An 18,485-nucleotide genomic window follows, 5' to 3' on the forward strand; every position below is an offset into this window, starting at 1 on the left:
ATACATTTGAAATAGTTAAATTATAGAAAAATACTTTAGGATCAGCATGTATACTAATACGCTATGCTTGAAGCTATGCCGTTGAACAAAAATGAACAACGTAAGTGAATTATTTAAAGCTAAAGATTGACTTGCACTCACGTCACACCACTCTCATCTTTACGTTTGGTGAAATCTCTGTTAAGATAAACGTCACATTCAATTTTATTATAAGTGTCACTTTTGAAATGTCGGTGATGTAAATATGCAGTAAAAATGGCGATTTGTCGAGTATCTGCACGTATATAGCTGTTCACTCAAGGAGCATTAGGACGAAAGCTTTGACAAAGACAGCTTACTAAAAAAAAGCTCAAAAGCAATCTTCCCCAACGTATCTACATCCCAACTCTACTGGGATGTCTCAACTCTTACTGTAAACTTCTAAATGCCTCACGTAGTACAGTGCACAAAGCTGTTCAAATGGTATATGATTGACCTGGGTAGATACAAGGTCGAATCGGAAATATACATTAAGAACATGTGTAATTTTTGTCGTAAATTTAACACAGTTAGCGTCCGCAAATTTATTCAATTATTGCGTAAACTGCGTCAATTTATGCTAACTTTAAATGTGAAGTTTTTTGTTACTATTTTGGTTCTAAGTGTACAGCACAGGAAACATTACCTGATAAGGTGTCTAGTGTGTTATATTCTGCATTTTTATACATTGGTTTACTCTAAATTGAGGATGCCACTCTAAGCCTGGGGACATAGATAACTAATGCTATACCTTTCTCACATGGGGATTGAAAACGAGCACAAAGCTGTCAAGATTCAGCTCACCTAATGTACACGTTTGAGCGTACATGATACGGGGTTTTGAACCAACTGCATTCCTGTCGATGATCAAGGACAGAACTAGTCTTTAGCATGTAAACATGGAGCCTTCAGATACAAGAGTGCTAGAGACACATGTGTTCAACAATTAGTCCAATCCTTTTCGAACCACGGCTAATAGCAAAGGCAAAGAAAGACGCCGATAAGTGCAATAGCCTAAAGAAATCCACAAAAAGTCGGCGTCGGCGATTAACTGAAAATAAGCGGAAGAGAGGAAGAAAGCACTTGGCAAAACAAAGTATTCATACTTTTGAATGTGCATCGTCACATGAAGGTTCACTGAGACGTACCCAATGTGGAAATTAACTTTATGGTTGAAAGTGTTCCTACTTATTCCAGTGTACTGTTTAAGTCATATTCAGTGTTTAGAAGTAAGTCAGGTGAACTTCATTAGCCGACGAATATAATCACAAATGGGCTAATTTTGAACTTTAAGATTGTTTTACTATCAAAGTACCCTCATTAAGGACTCTTTCTTCAATCCAAACAAGCGTTAATGATCTATCATACATCTTCAGCATCGTAGTCATCTCATACAAATATAGCTCCTTTGATCATTCCGCTGAATCTTGCTTCGATATGGATAGATAACGACGGGGAGTCATTCCACGATTGCCTCCATGGAACTTGTGAAGCAGTGAAATTGAAAAAACTGACTGAGCTGCAAGAAATTTGCACTCGTAATTACACAAATGGCAAATGGTGACGCCATTAATACGGAATTTAGAAACCTACACATTTTACACGTAAAGGTGAATCTATTTGTTTATCAAAGCTTCACTGAACAATGATGTCAAAGATTACGACATATGGATAATTTCTGTGCAAATATCCATCTCTGGAAGCAAATTGGTGGATTGATTGAAGGCAATATGTGCACTTTATAAACGTCGATTGTCTCACATTAGCAGTTCCGACCATGTCAATGTTCCCTCTCAATCCGTGACATAAATAAAGGCTACACATCTAGGGAACACTACTTTTTTTCAACAAGTACTCCACGAGGCGGCTTGTGTGCTCACTATTTGCTTACTCCTGTTATAATTTTTATTCGAAACACCCGAGATTTACTTATTATTAGGGACTGTATAATCTGTTCATCATTGTAATTGTATAGATCACGAATATGTACCTTTAGGTTCCATTGAAGGATGTCTGAAAGGTTATATCCACTGGTAGCCACCTTCTAGGTATCGGTGATGATTGATCATACTGTACAATGTTTCTGTAAGACCTCACCTTATAGGGTTGAAGTACACTTTCCTTGTTATATCATTTACATTGCTCCCTTCAATGACAGTCACTCATGCGAATTCTAATATCGAAATGATACCCATTAACGCAAACTTTATGTAATCGTTACTCTTACAGTTTACAACCATCGCGACTTTCTTTTAAGCGTATGTACGGTGTTGAAACCCAACTCTGCAATATTAGCAATATGAATTACGTTTCGGTTCACATCTTGCCTCAAAGTTGGCATTTCAACAATTCCTTCGGTTCAAGTAAGGTGAATTGAGGGTGTCATATTGCATTTAGGAAACTCATCCCCTCTCATAGTGTACTAACAAGTGAAGTCTGTTATCGTCAAACATTATGGAATATTTCATTGAGGGTCACGACTTTACGTACTCGACCCTATGTTATAGTGTAAGTAAATAAAGTATTGCAATAATATTTATACATGTCTAGACACTATGGGGAAACCTTACATTGAGCACACAAGTATAATGACATTAACATACCGACCCCTATTCTCGTGGTATTTACACGAGTAATATTCACTTTAAGTATATTGGACTGCTGAATTGAACGACGTTATGTCCTGCATCGAGCTAGTAGTCACGGCAAGATTCGTAATTCTTACAGTATCTAATTTGAATATCGTGCTTATAATGATTAACATGTCACAGCGGACATAAATTGACTATGCAGTTGCAAACCACCTAGAAACAAGCAAATTTCATTCGAGTGTGTGCCTGTGTGGGTACCTATATTATTTATTTATAAATGTGTATGTATGTGTGTGTGTGTGTGTGTATTTGTGTGTGTGAAATCCAGGCGAAACTGTCCGTTGAATAGATAGCTTGTATGTAAATTTACAAATAAAAGCCAAAATACTTACTCATAAACGTTCGCGTAAGCTCCTTACAGGAATTGCAAAAGTTTCGTTTCAATTATAACAATTTTAACCAATTAATGTTATCTCTTAACTATCGACTTTGGTTCCTCTTCAACCGATGATTTATTAAGCAATACATAGTAAATTTTCGCTCACTCTTAGTTAATATATTACACTTAGGGTACTCCTCATTTCCTAGCACTATTAGATAGCCGATAGGAGTGACACTTATTGCCGTCATGGATATCGTCTTTTAGAAAATAATAACAAATGACTGATAAATGACTACGTCTGAGGTCAGGTCAAATTCTCTATTTCTAGTGTGTTTTCTTGAACTTTAGCTCGCCAAACTTGAAAAAATGATCGAGATTGTAATGAGTTGTATGTGTTATAGAAAACGAGCTATGAGAGGCAATGATTGTCGGAAGAAAGGTAATTTATTTTTGTATTGATTTTCTTCTAGTTATCATGAAGTGCTCATTACACCAAGAGTATATAAAATGTGCATTTTATTGGCTAGATAGGAATGTTGGATTGTGTGTTATCTGTATTGCTATATTATGTTTTATGGTCCTACATTACACCTAAAATGCGCCTCCTGATATGTCCGTATTTGATGGATTTGTATATAAGGCATTAAGATCAAGGATATTTCACTTCTTATATATTAGAGATGAATTTACCAAACCAAGCATGCAAAACAAATATTTTACGTTAAACATAGTTAGTTATATTTTAATTTCATTTTATAGTACATTTCCGATTGCACGACGTCTTACAATACAATAAAGTGACTGTAGTCGAGAATTTGAACTGTCAAAGAAAGGCAATCAAGATAGATGCAAACTTCCTCCATCGCATTACTTTCAAGAATGAAATATTCAAATATGGCAGAACGATGGCAAAGTAATGATTGTATTTTGTATTTCAAGCATGTCAAATACAATTTTACAAAATGAAAATACCTATTAGTAGCATTTTGAAAAGGAAATTTCAATCCTCAGTCATTCAATCATAGATACGTCCATCACCGACACAATAGTCGATTTTCCGGTTCCAAGATGCATTGCGCGAGATGATGTCGCTTCTGTTCTTACATTTAGTCTTGTTTTGTCTATATTACGTTTGAAATAACATTTTCATCAGGAAATTATGGAAACACATGTTGACATCTTTGATAATGATTGATTTTATAGAACAAAGACTAAACACCATCAATTACAGACAGTGATTTTACAGGTGAACCCAGGGTACGGTCAGGTGACAACCATCCCCCTGAGTAGCGCGTGCAACCCCCTCAGCGCGTACACAATACATGACATTGTATGGAGAGACGCGCAATGCATCTTGGAACCGGCAACAGGTCTATTAAATTCACATAGAAAGTATACCAAGAATATTTTTGGGTAAACGTAATATTTTCATATTATTGTAGACTGTCCTATTTTCAAGATATACCTACGGCGCCGTGTACACATTTTCTAATCCCATTTATGTCTGTATTCGTAGCTGATGAACTTCGATGCCATTGTGTACCCTCTCAGTTCATGATATGTTGCAGGTTTAATAATCTGTTCAATCAATGACCATGGTATCAAACTACCCAAAGTGATTCTACGGATTATTTTTTAAATTAAAAAAACATTTGTATGTCATGAAATGATTATTAGGTTTAACATTAACTATCAGTGGTACATCTTCCACTTACGTTAAAAGGAAAACATTACTCATTTTAAATCACGCTAATTTTGAACACTCAAAATAGAACGCATTTAAATTGTTTTTAAACAGCTTTCTTATTCACCATCGGATCAAATAATCACTCGCAATTTACGATATATCAGGCTTAAAAACGTGATATGTGGTCTCGATACCTGGAAACTGATATCTAAAATGTCAGATTGAGTCTCTACCCAACCTGGTATTATGCATAGGGACTAAATCAGCGGAAATCACGTCACCAACTTAGCGGAAATGACGTTACCCCAAACAGAGAATGGATGACTCTCAATTGCAAATATCGCGATTACGGTGTCGATCTTCTGCTCTGTAATGTGATAGCTTACGTTGAATGTTTTCAGAACCAAGCCAGTACCTTGAACGACTTATGCTTAATATTTCTCAAGATGTCGAAGTTCACTCACCGGAAAAGTGTACGTGATATGGGGAACTCTCACATCTTATTTTACATTAGTCTTATCCCTTCAATGACATTGAAACAAGATCATTGAAAAAAAATGTGATTTTCCTGCTAACTCACAATCGTAGACATACAAGGCTATTCATATTTGGTTACCATGGACACTAACATCTCTCAACCTCAGCTCGACCAAATGTTAGATAATTACATCTATATCAGGTATCATCGTCGTTTCGTATATGATATGACAACCAAATAGTTCGTTATACATGGATAGCCTCATGCAATCCGACATATGTACAAGGCAATAATAAATGTCACGGGGCAAAATGTAAAGTAGTATTGTGCTTATCGAATTTACTTTGAGACGAAGTCATATCATATGAAGCTGCCAACAAACAATTTTATTATGGATATTTTAGGGCAGGTTGTTGTTGTTGTTGTTGTTGTTGTTGCTGTTGTTGTTGTTGTTGTTGTTGTTGTTGTTGTTGTTGTTGGTTGTGGTGGTGGTGGTGGTGGTGGTGTCGTCGTCGTCGTCGTGATCGTCGTCGTTATATATGGTGGTGGTGGTGGTGGTGGTGGTGGTGGTAATGATGATGATGATGATGATGATGACGTTTTGTTGTTGCTGTTCTTGTTGTTGTTGTTGTTGTTGTTTTTGTTGTTGTTGTTGTTGTTGTTGTTGTTGTTGTTGTTGTTGTTGTTGTTGTTGTTGTTGTTGTTGTTGCAGTACTTATTTATTGTTTTTTGAAAATAGGTTTACTTGATGTTTGCCCGTAAAAAAGTAATGAACTTTTTTGACACAAAATCTGCTAATGTGTATTTCCGGTGCTAATCACAAAACGCGAAATTCAGAACTTATTGCGAAAGATGATCTAAGCCTTCATGCTTGTGTCGCCAACGACAAGCGTCATAAGCTATGTTCTGGCACACTTCTAGTATTTAAACAAAAAACTAGATAACAGCTTGTGCAACCTTTTTTGGCCTTATCTCTGAACTTACACATCCTTTTGTGTGCTTGAGCGAAAGCTCTATTACATAGTACCTTAGCAAAAAAAAGAACTTAACTCGGGTTCTGGTGACAAAGGCAGCCAAAGCCAGCTGACGAGTTTGAATGAAAGGCGAGATTAAAAACATGTGCAACCTGTGTGCCATTCATTACTAACACACAAAGGGTAAAAAGTGCCTGGAGGTGTACATAATGATCATATGATGCCAGCCTACATACTACTCTTGTAGTCGCAATTCACGAATGTTACATGACTTACAATCACAGAGGGAAAGCTGCAGACTAATAACCAGTTAGCCTACGGATCTTATTAGACTTTCTCGCAAGCTTAGGGTGCAGTGATCTTTATTCTATAACTCACACACAGAAAATACAAATACGAAAATAACCAAGAGATTTTGATCGAATTTCTAGAGTAATAGTTGTCACAGTGGTGCTTTATTTGCGTTTTATTAGTGTACATTCAGTACAGTTTTCTCCGTATGCTTCCTTTAATCTCTTGAGTAGGGTAAGGAAAAATTACCCAAGGAAAAATCGACTTTGTTTCATTTCTATAGCGTGTTTGATAAACTCGGTCATCAGATGTTTTCAGAGATAAGGATCAAACCCACTCACCAAAGGAATACTGAAAGCTATTCCCGAAGATTAAAATTATGTACGGTACCAGTTGTGAATTTAATTGAATTTGCTTTCAGTATCGTAGTCTTTCCGCCCTTATCTCGAAAACGTATGGTCCGCAGGATTGAAATGATGCGACCTTAACTATAAGCTTTGGCTCTGTATAGGTGCAGTGAATCGGGAGGCGCTGTACAACAAGCAGCATCTGACAGATTTTCACTTATTTCATTCTACTTCACAGAGAGGAATCAGAATAACACAATATAGATAAAATGTCATGGATTTTGGTAGCTGACGCCTTCATTCAATTTTTGTTTGCATTTCAAAGCTATTATTTGTCAAATGGTGTGCATACCTACCGTACATGTCATATAAATTGTGTTGATGGTAATTCATGTCAACATCAATCGCACTATTTTGTGGTTAAAACTGTCTCCAGCTGTCATCGGTTTTTTTGTTTGTTACATTTCTATTACTATTGACCTTATTTATATATCTACCTTTCAACTTCAAGATAACAAAGCCGCCAGGTCATCTCTACCTAACTCTTAAAAAAGACAAAGTAATGATAGAACACATCTCAGCGGGTTACTTTATCGTTATTAACATCTGTCGACCAGTGCTTCTGCCTATATTCAAAATGTTCGAAGCCATGTCTGTTTTAATTTCCGTGACCTTTAACCGTACTACTTGGTAACATATTTCAACGTTTGTATAAAGTCTGCCTATAAACCAACTCTTGGTAGACATTTCAAACATTAATTAAACTCTGTGTGATTAAAAATAGACAAAAAATAGTAATGAAAATGAAAAACAAATTGTGGAATTTTCCAATTTTACGTTTCCGTTTACAAGATTAACGATTGACAGTACATTCGTGAATTAAAAAAGATAGCATATATATAACATGTGGATTAGTCGCTACATACCCGCCGGCAGATTACCAAATTGTCAAATAAACACATTTGAATAAATAGAGTATGATTACAAATTGAAAGTTCATAGTTTGTAGTTTTTGGTTTTTGAACGATCTGCGTTTTTTCAGCCTTTGAGAAGCTGTAATTCAATGCCTTTGCTCCGATTCTGCGTCGTTATTTTTGCCTCTTACAATTTCAGCGCGCGGCGTTGTGAACAGGAACACCTATGTAATGCATTGTACAACTTGAAGAAGTTTACCGTACAAGCAAATCATCAGAGGTTTCTGTTCTATATGCTCTTTTACCGAATGGATAATAACAATAATATTTCATCACTCTATTTCCAATGGCGCACTTTAGGTGGTAGTAATTTTGTGGCGCTAAATAACAAGCGGCAATACATCTTCACAAACGCCATTCATGTTGTACTGTGCTACCGATTATGGTATATACTTGTGTGGAAAATTGTATTCATTATTGCCGTATTATCAACCAACCTATTTAATATCTATCAGAATCATTCCATAATAAGTATCTTATTATCTTGAAACGCGTCGAGGAGATGAAAACGGGAACATCAAAGATCTATAGAATCATTTTCTCGTACAAAGTACAAATGAAACCCTATGCATCAGGCCGCTGCAATTCTATATCTTAATTCTGTCTGATTTAGTTGTCGATTGTATGATCCTTGATGTTGAATAGCCTAAGTAGTCAAGTGTCTTCAAGACGATTTATTCTCCTTAGTTGAGTTTTACCTTAATGCCTCGACTGGGAAGCCCTATTACCGCTAATACAGTAACGATGTGTAATGATCTCTCTCGTTGTATAACACAGATTATAAAAGAATTGATTTATTGAATGATACGGACATTTTTGAATCTATTGAAGTACAATAGTTAATCTAGTTTTTTTTTAAAGTATGAAATTCGTAGGTACGCTCTAAACAGCAAAGAAAAAACGTCGAGAGTTGATACTAAGATAGACAGACAAAAATAGTTTTCCATTCTCTGTGTAAGATGTACGATAATCGAAATAAAGGTGTATTATGTGCACTCTTATACAAAGATGAATTTGAAATGTTTTCAGGTAGTTCATATGAGTTTACATTTCTTAGACTAGTACAGGTGACGTAAGACTTATGAATAATTTAGGATTCAAATAATATTAAAATTGCTATACTATGCGATTGCTGTAAACGACATCCGAATGTGTCTTCTTTGAAGGTTACTGTGTGGTGGCTAAATGTGAAATATTAAGTATAAGTATGTATATTTATTTTTTCCAGTTTGCTTGTGATATGTAAATATGTAAAATGTTTTTGACAGAGCAGTTATGTAAATAAATAAATAAATAAAAAATAAAAATATTAATATTATTTTGAAATTAACCGAGCAAATATAGAAAAGGCGTGAAAGAGAGAGACGTTGATGTGTCTGAAAATGAAATACGAGAGAGCGAATAAGTGACAAATCTCTTGTCAGTCTGATAACCCTGTGGATCTAGTGTTAGAAACCAAACTTCACCATGTTGTGACTACAAAACATGGTTTCTTAATAACATGTGAGGGATTTGATACTTTGATAATATTAACATATGTAATACCAGGAATCTCTCCAGGTAATTCTAATGTCAAGTTACTAAAAGGATCACATAGACCCAAACACAAAATGCAAATGGTTGCAAAATGATTGATGTGGAATGTGTCAATGTATATCCAAAAGCAAAAAGACTATGCACACGACAAAGATTGTATTTACAGTCACTATAAAAAAAACGTTGGCATGCACAATGCGTTTACAGCTTGAAGGCGGAGCTGCTGACCTCCGACGTGAACGCGTTAAGTAATGTTGTACTGCAAATGTGCAACGTGTGTGTGATCAAGGTCATATGTATTCTTAGTTTCAGTTTTATGCAACATCTTCTTGTTTGCGCGAAGGTACGAATCTCTTCAGTAAATAGAATGTAAGGATTATTATGGTACAATCCGCCTCGGGACCAATTTCCTTGAAAATCACAGTTCCTCAAATCTCTCCAAAATTTGCCATATGAAAGATTGGTCCAGGTTCTCTTGAAATAGTACTAGGAATTTGGGAGTTCATCATCATGTTCTCAGGAAATCGTCATTTTGTCATTGAGCTAACAAAGTATTCAGTGGCCATATTGGATTCTAAAATGGCTTAAACGTGGACCGATATTTTTTTTTAACTGTATGGTGACTCGTGATTTTTTTCTCTACTAGATTTTAACTGGCGGGTTTGTGTTTTCTTGACCTAAGAAACAGCAACTTTTTAGTGCAGTTCGCGTACAAAGAAAATTCACTAATTTTCATTAATTTCTCTTACAGGTTTAACTACATTGCGTCATAATTCGACAGCATTCGGTCTTACTGAGAGGGATGAGAGCGTCTTAGTTGGTTACGAAAATGGACACTGGAGTTTACCTTACTTTGATTGTGGTGGCGGTAATATATGGATGATGACGTACACAGTACCATTTCTTGGAGTTAGAAACCATACATATCATTTTAAGTAAGTTTGAACTATTATACAGATGTGCCTCAAGAACTTGGTGTTACCAACCAACATTTCAACACTTCTGAGGATAGCCCTGTTCGTATTGTTCTGTTTTTAGTAATTGGTTTTCTTTTCGTTGTTTGCCTGTCTAAGTATGTTAGCGTGTGTGTTTGTTTGTTTGTTTGTCTGTTTGTTTGTTTGTTTGTTTGTTTGTTTATTTGCTTGCTTGCTTGCTTGCTTGCTTGCTTATTTCCTTGCTTACTTGCTTGCTTGTTTTGGTTGGTTCGTTGGTTGGGTTGTTTGTTTGTTTTGTTCGTTGTCTGTCTGTCTGTCTGTCTGTTTGTTTGTTTGTTTGTTTGTTTTTTGTTTGTTTGTTTGTTTGTTTGTTTGTTTATTTGCTTGCTTGTTTGCTTGCTTGCTTGCTTATGTAAAAAGAATGTTCATGGTCCACTTACAACTGCCAAACACAAGCAGTGTGCATCAATTTCGTGTCCATTTGATCTATAGTATTGTCCACAATTATACCATGTCATTTTTAATATAGCGACTATTATCAACCGAAAGACCGAACTACAGTATACACCGTTAAAAGCATACTTTTTGATATCGATGATGGTGCACAACAATAAAAGTAGATTGACGTAAACAAATGCCTCTACTTGTACTTTAGAACCTTTTTGTAGTACTAAGGCCCAATTTTAAGATACATGCAGTGAGTTTTTGATATTTCGCAAAGTTTTTCGACTTCTGTAAATATTTTTTTGTTTATTCTGCATTTCGTACACTATGATATCCTTTAGTCGACATATCCCACATTAAATATTATTACATCGCCTGTGGGTGAACGTTTTTTTTTGTAGATATAATCAAGTAATCAAATTGATTTTTGGGGTCCGCACCAAATATCAGCGCCCTCAACGGCGATTACGATTTCAACCTGCTTCTGCACTGCTCAGATTTACACTTGCCAATACTCTACCTAAAGATAACAACGACCACTAATCTACAGATGCAATGTATTTTTTTAAGTAATTGACAAATGTTTAGTGAATATATCTTTGGTTGTGTGATGAAAAAAAACAGTTGCAGCTAGTGCAGTTTTAATGTAATGTTAGTAATAGCATTGCTTTTTATCTCGCAAATCACAATTTCTAGACCCACGTTCTTGTTTGCATTACTTTAAATAAAATACATCAGTTTCGAGCCATTTGACATCGGTAATACGTATGTGCGACGACGTACACGTTCCTTTCGGACCAAATACTCATTTTACTAAAAGCATGGAAATATTTATAGCACCCATATAGACCAACTGTGCATGTACTTTTTTTTCAACAGGATGTTCATTTTACTAAAAGCATCTTCAGGATGCAATCAACGTAGAAATGTTTTGTTGAAATATTAAGTAACTTCTTCTCGGTATCACTTCGTTTGTCCACGCTTTCCATAAAATCAATAGTCACAGTGTTCACCTTTATCTGTGAGACTTCGATCTTTGAAGTCTGATATTCAACATTGGCATTTGACCTTGAACGTCTATGTCACGAATGTTTTGACAACATCGTAAAACATGATAATCATTTTGTCTAAATATTCAAATTGTCTGTACACATTGCACTGTTTTGATAGAATACACGAGATTTGTTTAGATTGACAGCATCAGCCCCACAGTGTTCAATATTTATTTCAAAATGCGTGGTGATTTGAGGATGGGGCGTAAACACCTTTATGTAACATAAGAACGATTCGACAATGTGATACATTACACACACACACACACACACACACACACACACACACACACACACACACACACACACACACACACAGATATACTTGACTATATAAATACGCAATTGTTTTTTCTGGCCTATACAGATAAAGATGCAACTCGTTTCAATGTCATTTCCTGTTGATGCAAATCTTTTTAACGTCACAGGTGAAACATATATACGTCAAAACATCGACCCTCGATTCATATCTCTACTGTACAATTGTTTGTGTGTTGGAATGACGTGTTATTTCCTCCACTCTGACAGCTTCTACTGCAAATGTACACGCCGTAAATATTTCATGATTACGTTTATTTATTCATAGACGACTGATGGAACAATGTTCCTCATTACGCCAATAAATGTAATCATTATAAAACTATATTCCTCGACAAGGGTAAAGTAACTACACATTAAACTACTATGTTATGTATATTGTAGGATTTGTTGGCATACTTTCAGTGCTCCCTAGCTATACCATTATTCTACCAATGATGGAGGTGCACTTTACATTTCAGATAACGTCGGTGATGTAAAAACAGAACGTTTTGATTCCAAACTGAAACAACGAGGAAAACTGTTGATTATTTTGTTGTACAAACGTTTGTTTTTCTTAGCGATTTCATTTCCAATGTTTGTTTGGGTTTGAAGCAATTTCTTAACTCAAATCAGTTGATATGATACCGGGGCAAATGTTATCAATAGAAAAATAAGGATTTGGGTTTTTATCTATTTTATTATGGATGCTGTGTTTATCTTGGTTATCCGGTGATTTGTCCGATCAGAATGATTTGTTTGTTATTCGGCTTCCTGACTATGTGGTTTATATGTTTTATCTATCCATTCATTCGTTCATACTAACTTATTTATTCGTCCTGCCTCTCTTTACCCCCTCAGTCATTTAGTGAGTGAGTGAGTCAGTCAGTCAGTCAGTCAATCAGTCAGTCAGTCAGTCAGTCAGTCAGTCAGTCAGTCAGTCAGTCAGTTGTTGTTGTTGTTGTTGTTGTTGTTGTTGTTGTTGTTGTTGTTTCTTTATTCCTCCTCAAAGAGAAGAGTTACAACTCAGTTCACAAATATACAAAAACAAAATAATGAATAAATAAGTACAGAGTGCATGACTTCATTAGTCAGTTGAACGATAAACTTAAGGATTTTATCTTGAATATTTCCTATTTGTGAGTGAGTGAGTGAGTGAGTGAGTGAGTGAGTGAGTGAGTGAGTGAGTGAGTGAGTGGGTGGGTGGGTGGGTGGGTGGGTGGGTGGGTGGGTGGGTGGGTGAGTGAGTGAGTGAGTGAGTGAGTGAGTGAGTGAGTGAGTGAGTGAGTGAGTGAGTGAGTGAGCGAGCGAGCGAGCGAGCGAGCGAGTGAGCGAGCGAGTGAGCGAGTGAGCGAGTGGGTGGGTGGGTGGGTGGGTGTTTGGGTGAGTGAGTGAGTGAGTGAGTGAGTGAGTGAGTGAGTGAGTGAGTGAGTGAGTGAGTGAGTGAGTGAGTGAGTGAGTGAGTGAGTGAGTGAGTGAGTGAGTGAGTGAGTGAGTGTCGGCTGGCTGGCTGGTTGGTTGGTTGGTTGGTTGGTTGGTTGGTTGGTTGGTTGGTTGCCAGGTTGGTTGGGTGGTTGGTTGGCTGATTGGCAGGTTGATAGATTGGATGGTTGATAGATCGATCAGTTGCTGGCATTCGATCCATTATATTGTCAAGGCTGTTTGAAGTTAGAAGGGTTAGTTGGTATGCATGTGTTCGATTAACGAGAAAATAAGTTTTTAATGATTAGAGTTGTTTGACGGGCCTGTGAATGACAGACACGAGAACAAGATACTGACCGTCCTATTTCAAGACAATTACATAGATTGACGGATAGTTAGATAGTCGTTTACTTTTACTTAATCAACACATTTTTTCAAAAGCTACAACATAAATTTCTCTTTCTGTAACCCCCTGTGGATAGTATACGTCTGGGATTCGCTGTAGTTTCTATGACAGTAAGCAAGTATCGTCTAAGTGCTTCTATTGTCGTCTGTTTAATGTTACTGATGAACACAACAATCAAGGTACGGTTTGTAATCAAATTCAGTAATTACAGTGATTCGTCCACGTTTATGTTGTGGGCAAAGATGAATGAGTCTTGTTCTTTCCCTCATTCAGATGTAATATCGAACTTCATTGTCGGGCAACAAAGCATGTTTGATATCTCTTGAGTCTTTGCAGTAGACAAGTCGATTTGGCTAATTTCTATTTTGAACGAGACGTGCAAGGATAATGAACGGCATTTTCTGACATTTGGACTGAAGATCCGCAATCGAAATGATCGTAGGAACGGAAATGCCAGATTCTAACGGTCTAAAGAGCAATTACATACACTGACCCATTACGCTGAAGGCGACTTTCATCGTCAATGGGTTTAATTTTGAGCTGCATTAACCCGTACTAATGAAGCAACGATTTGTATTCTGGGCTTTGTCAGTTAGTACAATTCCCATAAAAAAACAACAGTTCATTACTGTTACCGTGGGCAATATAATGTACCTATTGAGAACATGGGCCATCAGTGGAAACAAATTAAATTGTCAAGATGTTGCCTTCGCATTTTGTTCACGTCATTAGAAGCAGTCAGTGTTGCGTGATGTGCAAGCAACTTGTGAAAAGAATTGTACAACATTAAAGTTATCGACATTATTCTTCTTATCTTGATGTCTACATCGGTATCCATTGGCAACGCATTTATTACTATTCAGTCGTTAAAATCATTGTAATCAATACAAACAATATATATTTATGTTTGGAATTCCTTTTCTTGAAATCAGAGTTAACTTCTCAAAACAGTTCGGGTTTTACTAGTGCATACTAGTGTACAGCATAGTTTTACACCACAATGACTCAAAACAAATGAGGTGTTAAGACTTCTATCACTCGTAACATAAATTTGTTGTTAATTTTTCACATAGTGTATCGACAATGTCTATGTTACCGTTCCATAAATCACGGTTGTATACTGTTAAGACTCTATTGGCCCTACTGGTTATTACTCTTAACTACATTTTACAAACATTTCACACCATACAGTGTCCAAGTCAACCATTCAATGGTTACAGGAGCCTGGATGGGTCTGGTCATATGACCAATACATTATTACTAATAAAGTACGTTCGCTGAGTGTGTTTTTCATTGAATGTGTGACTATATGATTTGCGAGGCTAATATGAATGAGATATGCCATTGACAAAAGTCAATATTTCAGTAAAAAGGTTTGCTTATATATAGTTTCGCATATTTATGATTTATGAGGGGTACACAGGTCGCATGGAATGTAATAATCAAATGGTTCATTTCTATATTTGATTTAGACTTTTAGCGTGGTGTAAAGCCTCACATCGCGGTTAAATAACTGTAGTTTTACAAATACTGACATTACCCTTATTACGGAGAATTTGATTTAATTGCAAACAGTTGTGAGTGGATTACTAAGGAGTCCTTGCGAATGTCGAAGCAACGGTAAGCGAGCAACCTCACACATACGCATGCTCAATGGCAGAATGAAGCTCAATAAAGTAGTGAGACAAACACTGTCTACAGTTGTTTCCATGGATCGCTAATGACTGTGGCAAAAAAATTTCTAATATTTCTTATGTAATATACGTATCTCCGTTTACTTGCATCCAATTTTGAACCATGTTTATAATGACATAATAACGCCATAAGGACAGGGGGGAATGTACAGCTGGGTCTAGGAACTCGCGCATGCTTACATAACTACGATGGTACTTTACGATTCAGAATCACACATCATACTTTTGGCTCGTGTTCGTCAACCATAAAGTATGATTGGGGTCACTTTCTTACCTTTAAAAGTAATCAAGCTTTGTGGTTATTTTCCCGACATAACCGAATACCTTTGAATGTGGGTTTCTTTCTATATGTTGAGTGACGTCAAATCTCTTATTAAAAAGCATAATACGGATTAGCTGTCATTATTGAAAATGATCGCATTACTATAGATTTCGTCTTATTGTGTGTTGTATGGATGCGTCATTCATTCAGAATCTATAGGTAAGCAAAATACAAGGTTGCTTTTTTTTTCAATAAGAATATTGTCGGATTGATTACATATTGATAAAAATAATGAATAAAATAATGAATGAAAGCGATGGAAATGTTACTGTACATATAGTCATCAAAGTTATACACTATGAGAAAAAACAGATTGAATATAAACTCTCAACAATGTATATGTTCAATATACGATGCGGTCGTAGTGATACGTCTCTTCTCATTTGTGTACATGTCATCGTCGTAAAAACGACACGCCTCTTTACGGTAACTGTACAGGACGCAAAAGAATTATTTTTCGCTGCGTCAGCGGCAAAAATGCTTTTTTAAGAGTATGTTAACATTGCACATTTTACAATTAACATTTTACTAAGTTATACAACCTAGCCTTGAGGGCTCTCCACAACCCAATGAATCGATACCCAACACACAAAATTGTCATATCTGCTATGTGGAAATAACGATAAAATATATAAATATCACCTATAATTGCATCGCAATAGTGGTACAAATGTATTATGTGTGTATCATGTGAAAGTGACATCATTTTTAGAATTGTCAAAATCTTTCACTCTTGATTCTAGACGTTGTGAATATGCTTGTATTGTATTGTATTGTATTGTATTGTATTGTATTGTATTGTGTTTTTTTTGTATGCATGCGTGCGTACATGTATGTATGTATGTATGTATGTATGTATGTATGTATGTATGTATGTATGTATGTATGTATGTATGTATGTGTGTGTGTGTTTGTATGTGGATGTGTATGGATGTGTGCGTGTGTGGATGTATGTGTGGAGACGTATGGGTATACAAATACTGGAATATCGGCTAGACTTTGAATTGCTGTCTATATACGAACTTGAAACTTCTAATGTAGCATGATCCCAAATCAGTCTTCCTACATAACACCGTTAGCTACTAAAAGAAGTCGACTGATAATAATTAGACATAACGGCAACGGCATATAACGCCGTCATCTGTCATTCCCAAGAGTGTTATCTGAGCCTTCAATAAGCCTATTCACCAACCATCTCGTGACTAGGGTTTCATGCCATACTCTGCGATCGAATTCTAAGATTGTGATATCCACATACCCTACTTGTCAATACGTCATGTTCGAGTCTGTATTGATGTATGCTTGTAGGCTTTGATGTAGTCTACACACTCTCGTCACTGGGTAGAAGATAACTCAACAAAATCTTCTTTTTTTAAGTCTTGAGGGAAGGAGCCCAACAATATCAGATTGCTAAATTTTAATAGATTCAACTATTGGTGTGTGCTGACAAAGCAATACATAACTCTGATGTGCTAGTATAGATACGAGTTTTTTATTGGGTTGATGTTGTTGTCAGGGGCCGATGGTACCTCCGTCGTAAGACACACGACTGACACGTTGATGCACAGTTCCCTGCATTCTGACATCTTTGTCTGTCCTTTTAAAAATACATTGAATGTGTTCGTTCTGACAGAAAGCTTGAACGACTAAGGATTTTTCATGTCTACAAATACTATACGCAAATAAAGGCCTTTAAGCTCATACGTGAAGCACGATTTTAGCCAAAGCGAAGATACCACCAGGATAGCAAAGTAAAGACCTAAAGCCTCGTGAATCAAGGTTTGTCTAAACACGGTTTTGTATCCGTGTACAAATGAAAATGCGGCGTGGACACGCAAGGGTGGGCGCCGGGCACGTTTGTGTAAAAATTGCCTATGGGAGCTGCGATTTCATGATGAAACTCTCAGATATGTTTCTATGTATCTCCCAGCTAGCTATTACTTTGATATACCCACGGTATCGGGTCATCAGTGCCTGTGGTAAGACACCCACGTTTAGATGGAATCATCGTCACTATATATGGCTCATAACCATTTGTCAGTTCAAAATAACGAAGCCATGTGGTCGGTAACATTTGTTGAAGAGTGATATGATATATGGGGAACTGAAACTGATATAAAAGAAGAAAGTCTTAGATTTCTTCAATCTTTTGAACTTACTGCAAATTTTAATCTCCACTTTGCTTCGCGGCAGTAATATACGTTCTAACAGTCTTGCGATGTGTCACCGCCGTTAGATTTTTTTCAACAAAACAAATTGCTTTTAGTTTGGAAAGTTCACAGTTGGAACCATGGTTCTATAGAATACAATTAGGTAAAGCATTTAGAATAAAATGTTTTGTTTGGGCTAGTAATAAAAACTGAACAAAAAGCTCCTGTGTGGTATAAAGTCGTGTCAGTTGTTGTGTATTATTGGGAAAAAATATTATATTTCTTGTTTTATTGCATATGAAAGAACAACCTTCTTGTCAATCAATCACAGATGTGACCTCTGACCTTTCAAGCCCATTAAAGGTTCATATACTCATGAATGTTCTGATAATGGGGCATAACTGATTAAACCCTTTTTGTTGTGTTATTCCAACTTGTCAAATGGCGATCTCTTAGGACGAGAATCTAATTTAATAGAGTTTTTT

The 18,485-nt window shown here is 36.3% G+C and overlaps 1 protein-coding gene across 3 annotated transcripts in view; it reads left to right on the forward strand.

The window, feature by feature from the left end:
• LOC144437538 (putative G-protein coupled receptor CG31760) overlaps positions 1-18,485 on the forward strand; it is a 165,054-nt gene that overhangs the window by 104,205 nt on the left and 42,364 nt on the right. For all 3 annotated transcript variants that reach the window (XR_013481018.1, XM_078126485.1, XM_078126486.1), the window contains exon 3: positions 10,030-10,213. Coding sequence is in view for 2 of the 3 variants with exons in the window: in XM_078126485.1 (XP_077982611.1) it covers positions 10,030-10,213 (184 nt within the window). In the remaining variant the exon portion in view is untranslated. The remainder of the gene's footprint in view (positions 1-10,029; positions 10,214-18,485) is intronic.

The sequence above is a fragment of the Glandiceps talaboti genome, chromosome 7 (assembly GCF_964340395.1).
Source record: "Glandiceps talaboti chromosome 7, keGlaTala1.1, whole genome shotgun sequence".
Classification (NCBI taxonomy): domain Eukaryota; kingdom Metazoa; phylum Hemichordata; class Enteropneusta; family Spengelidae; genus Glandiceps; species Glandiceps talaboti.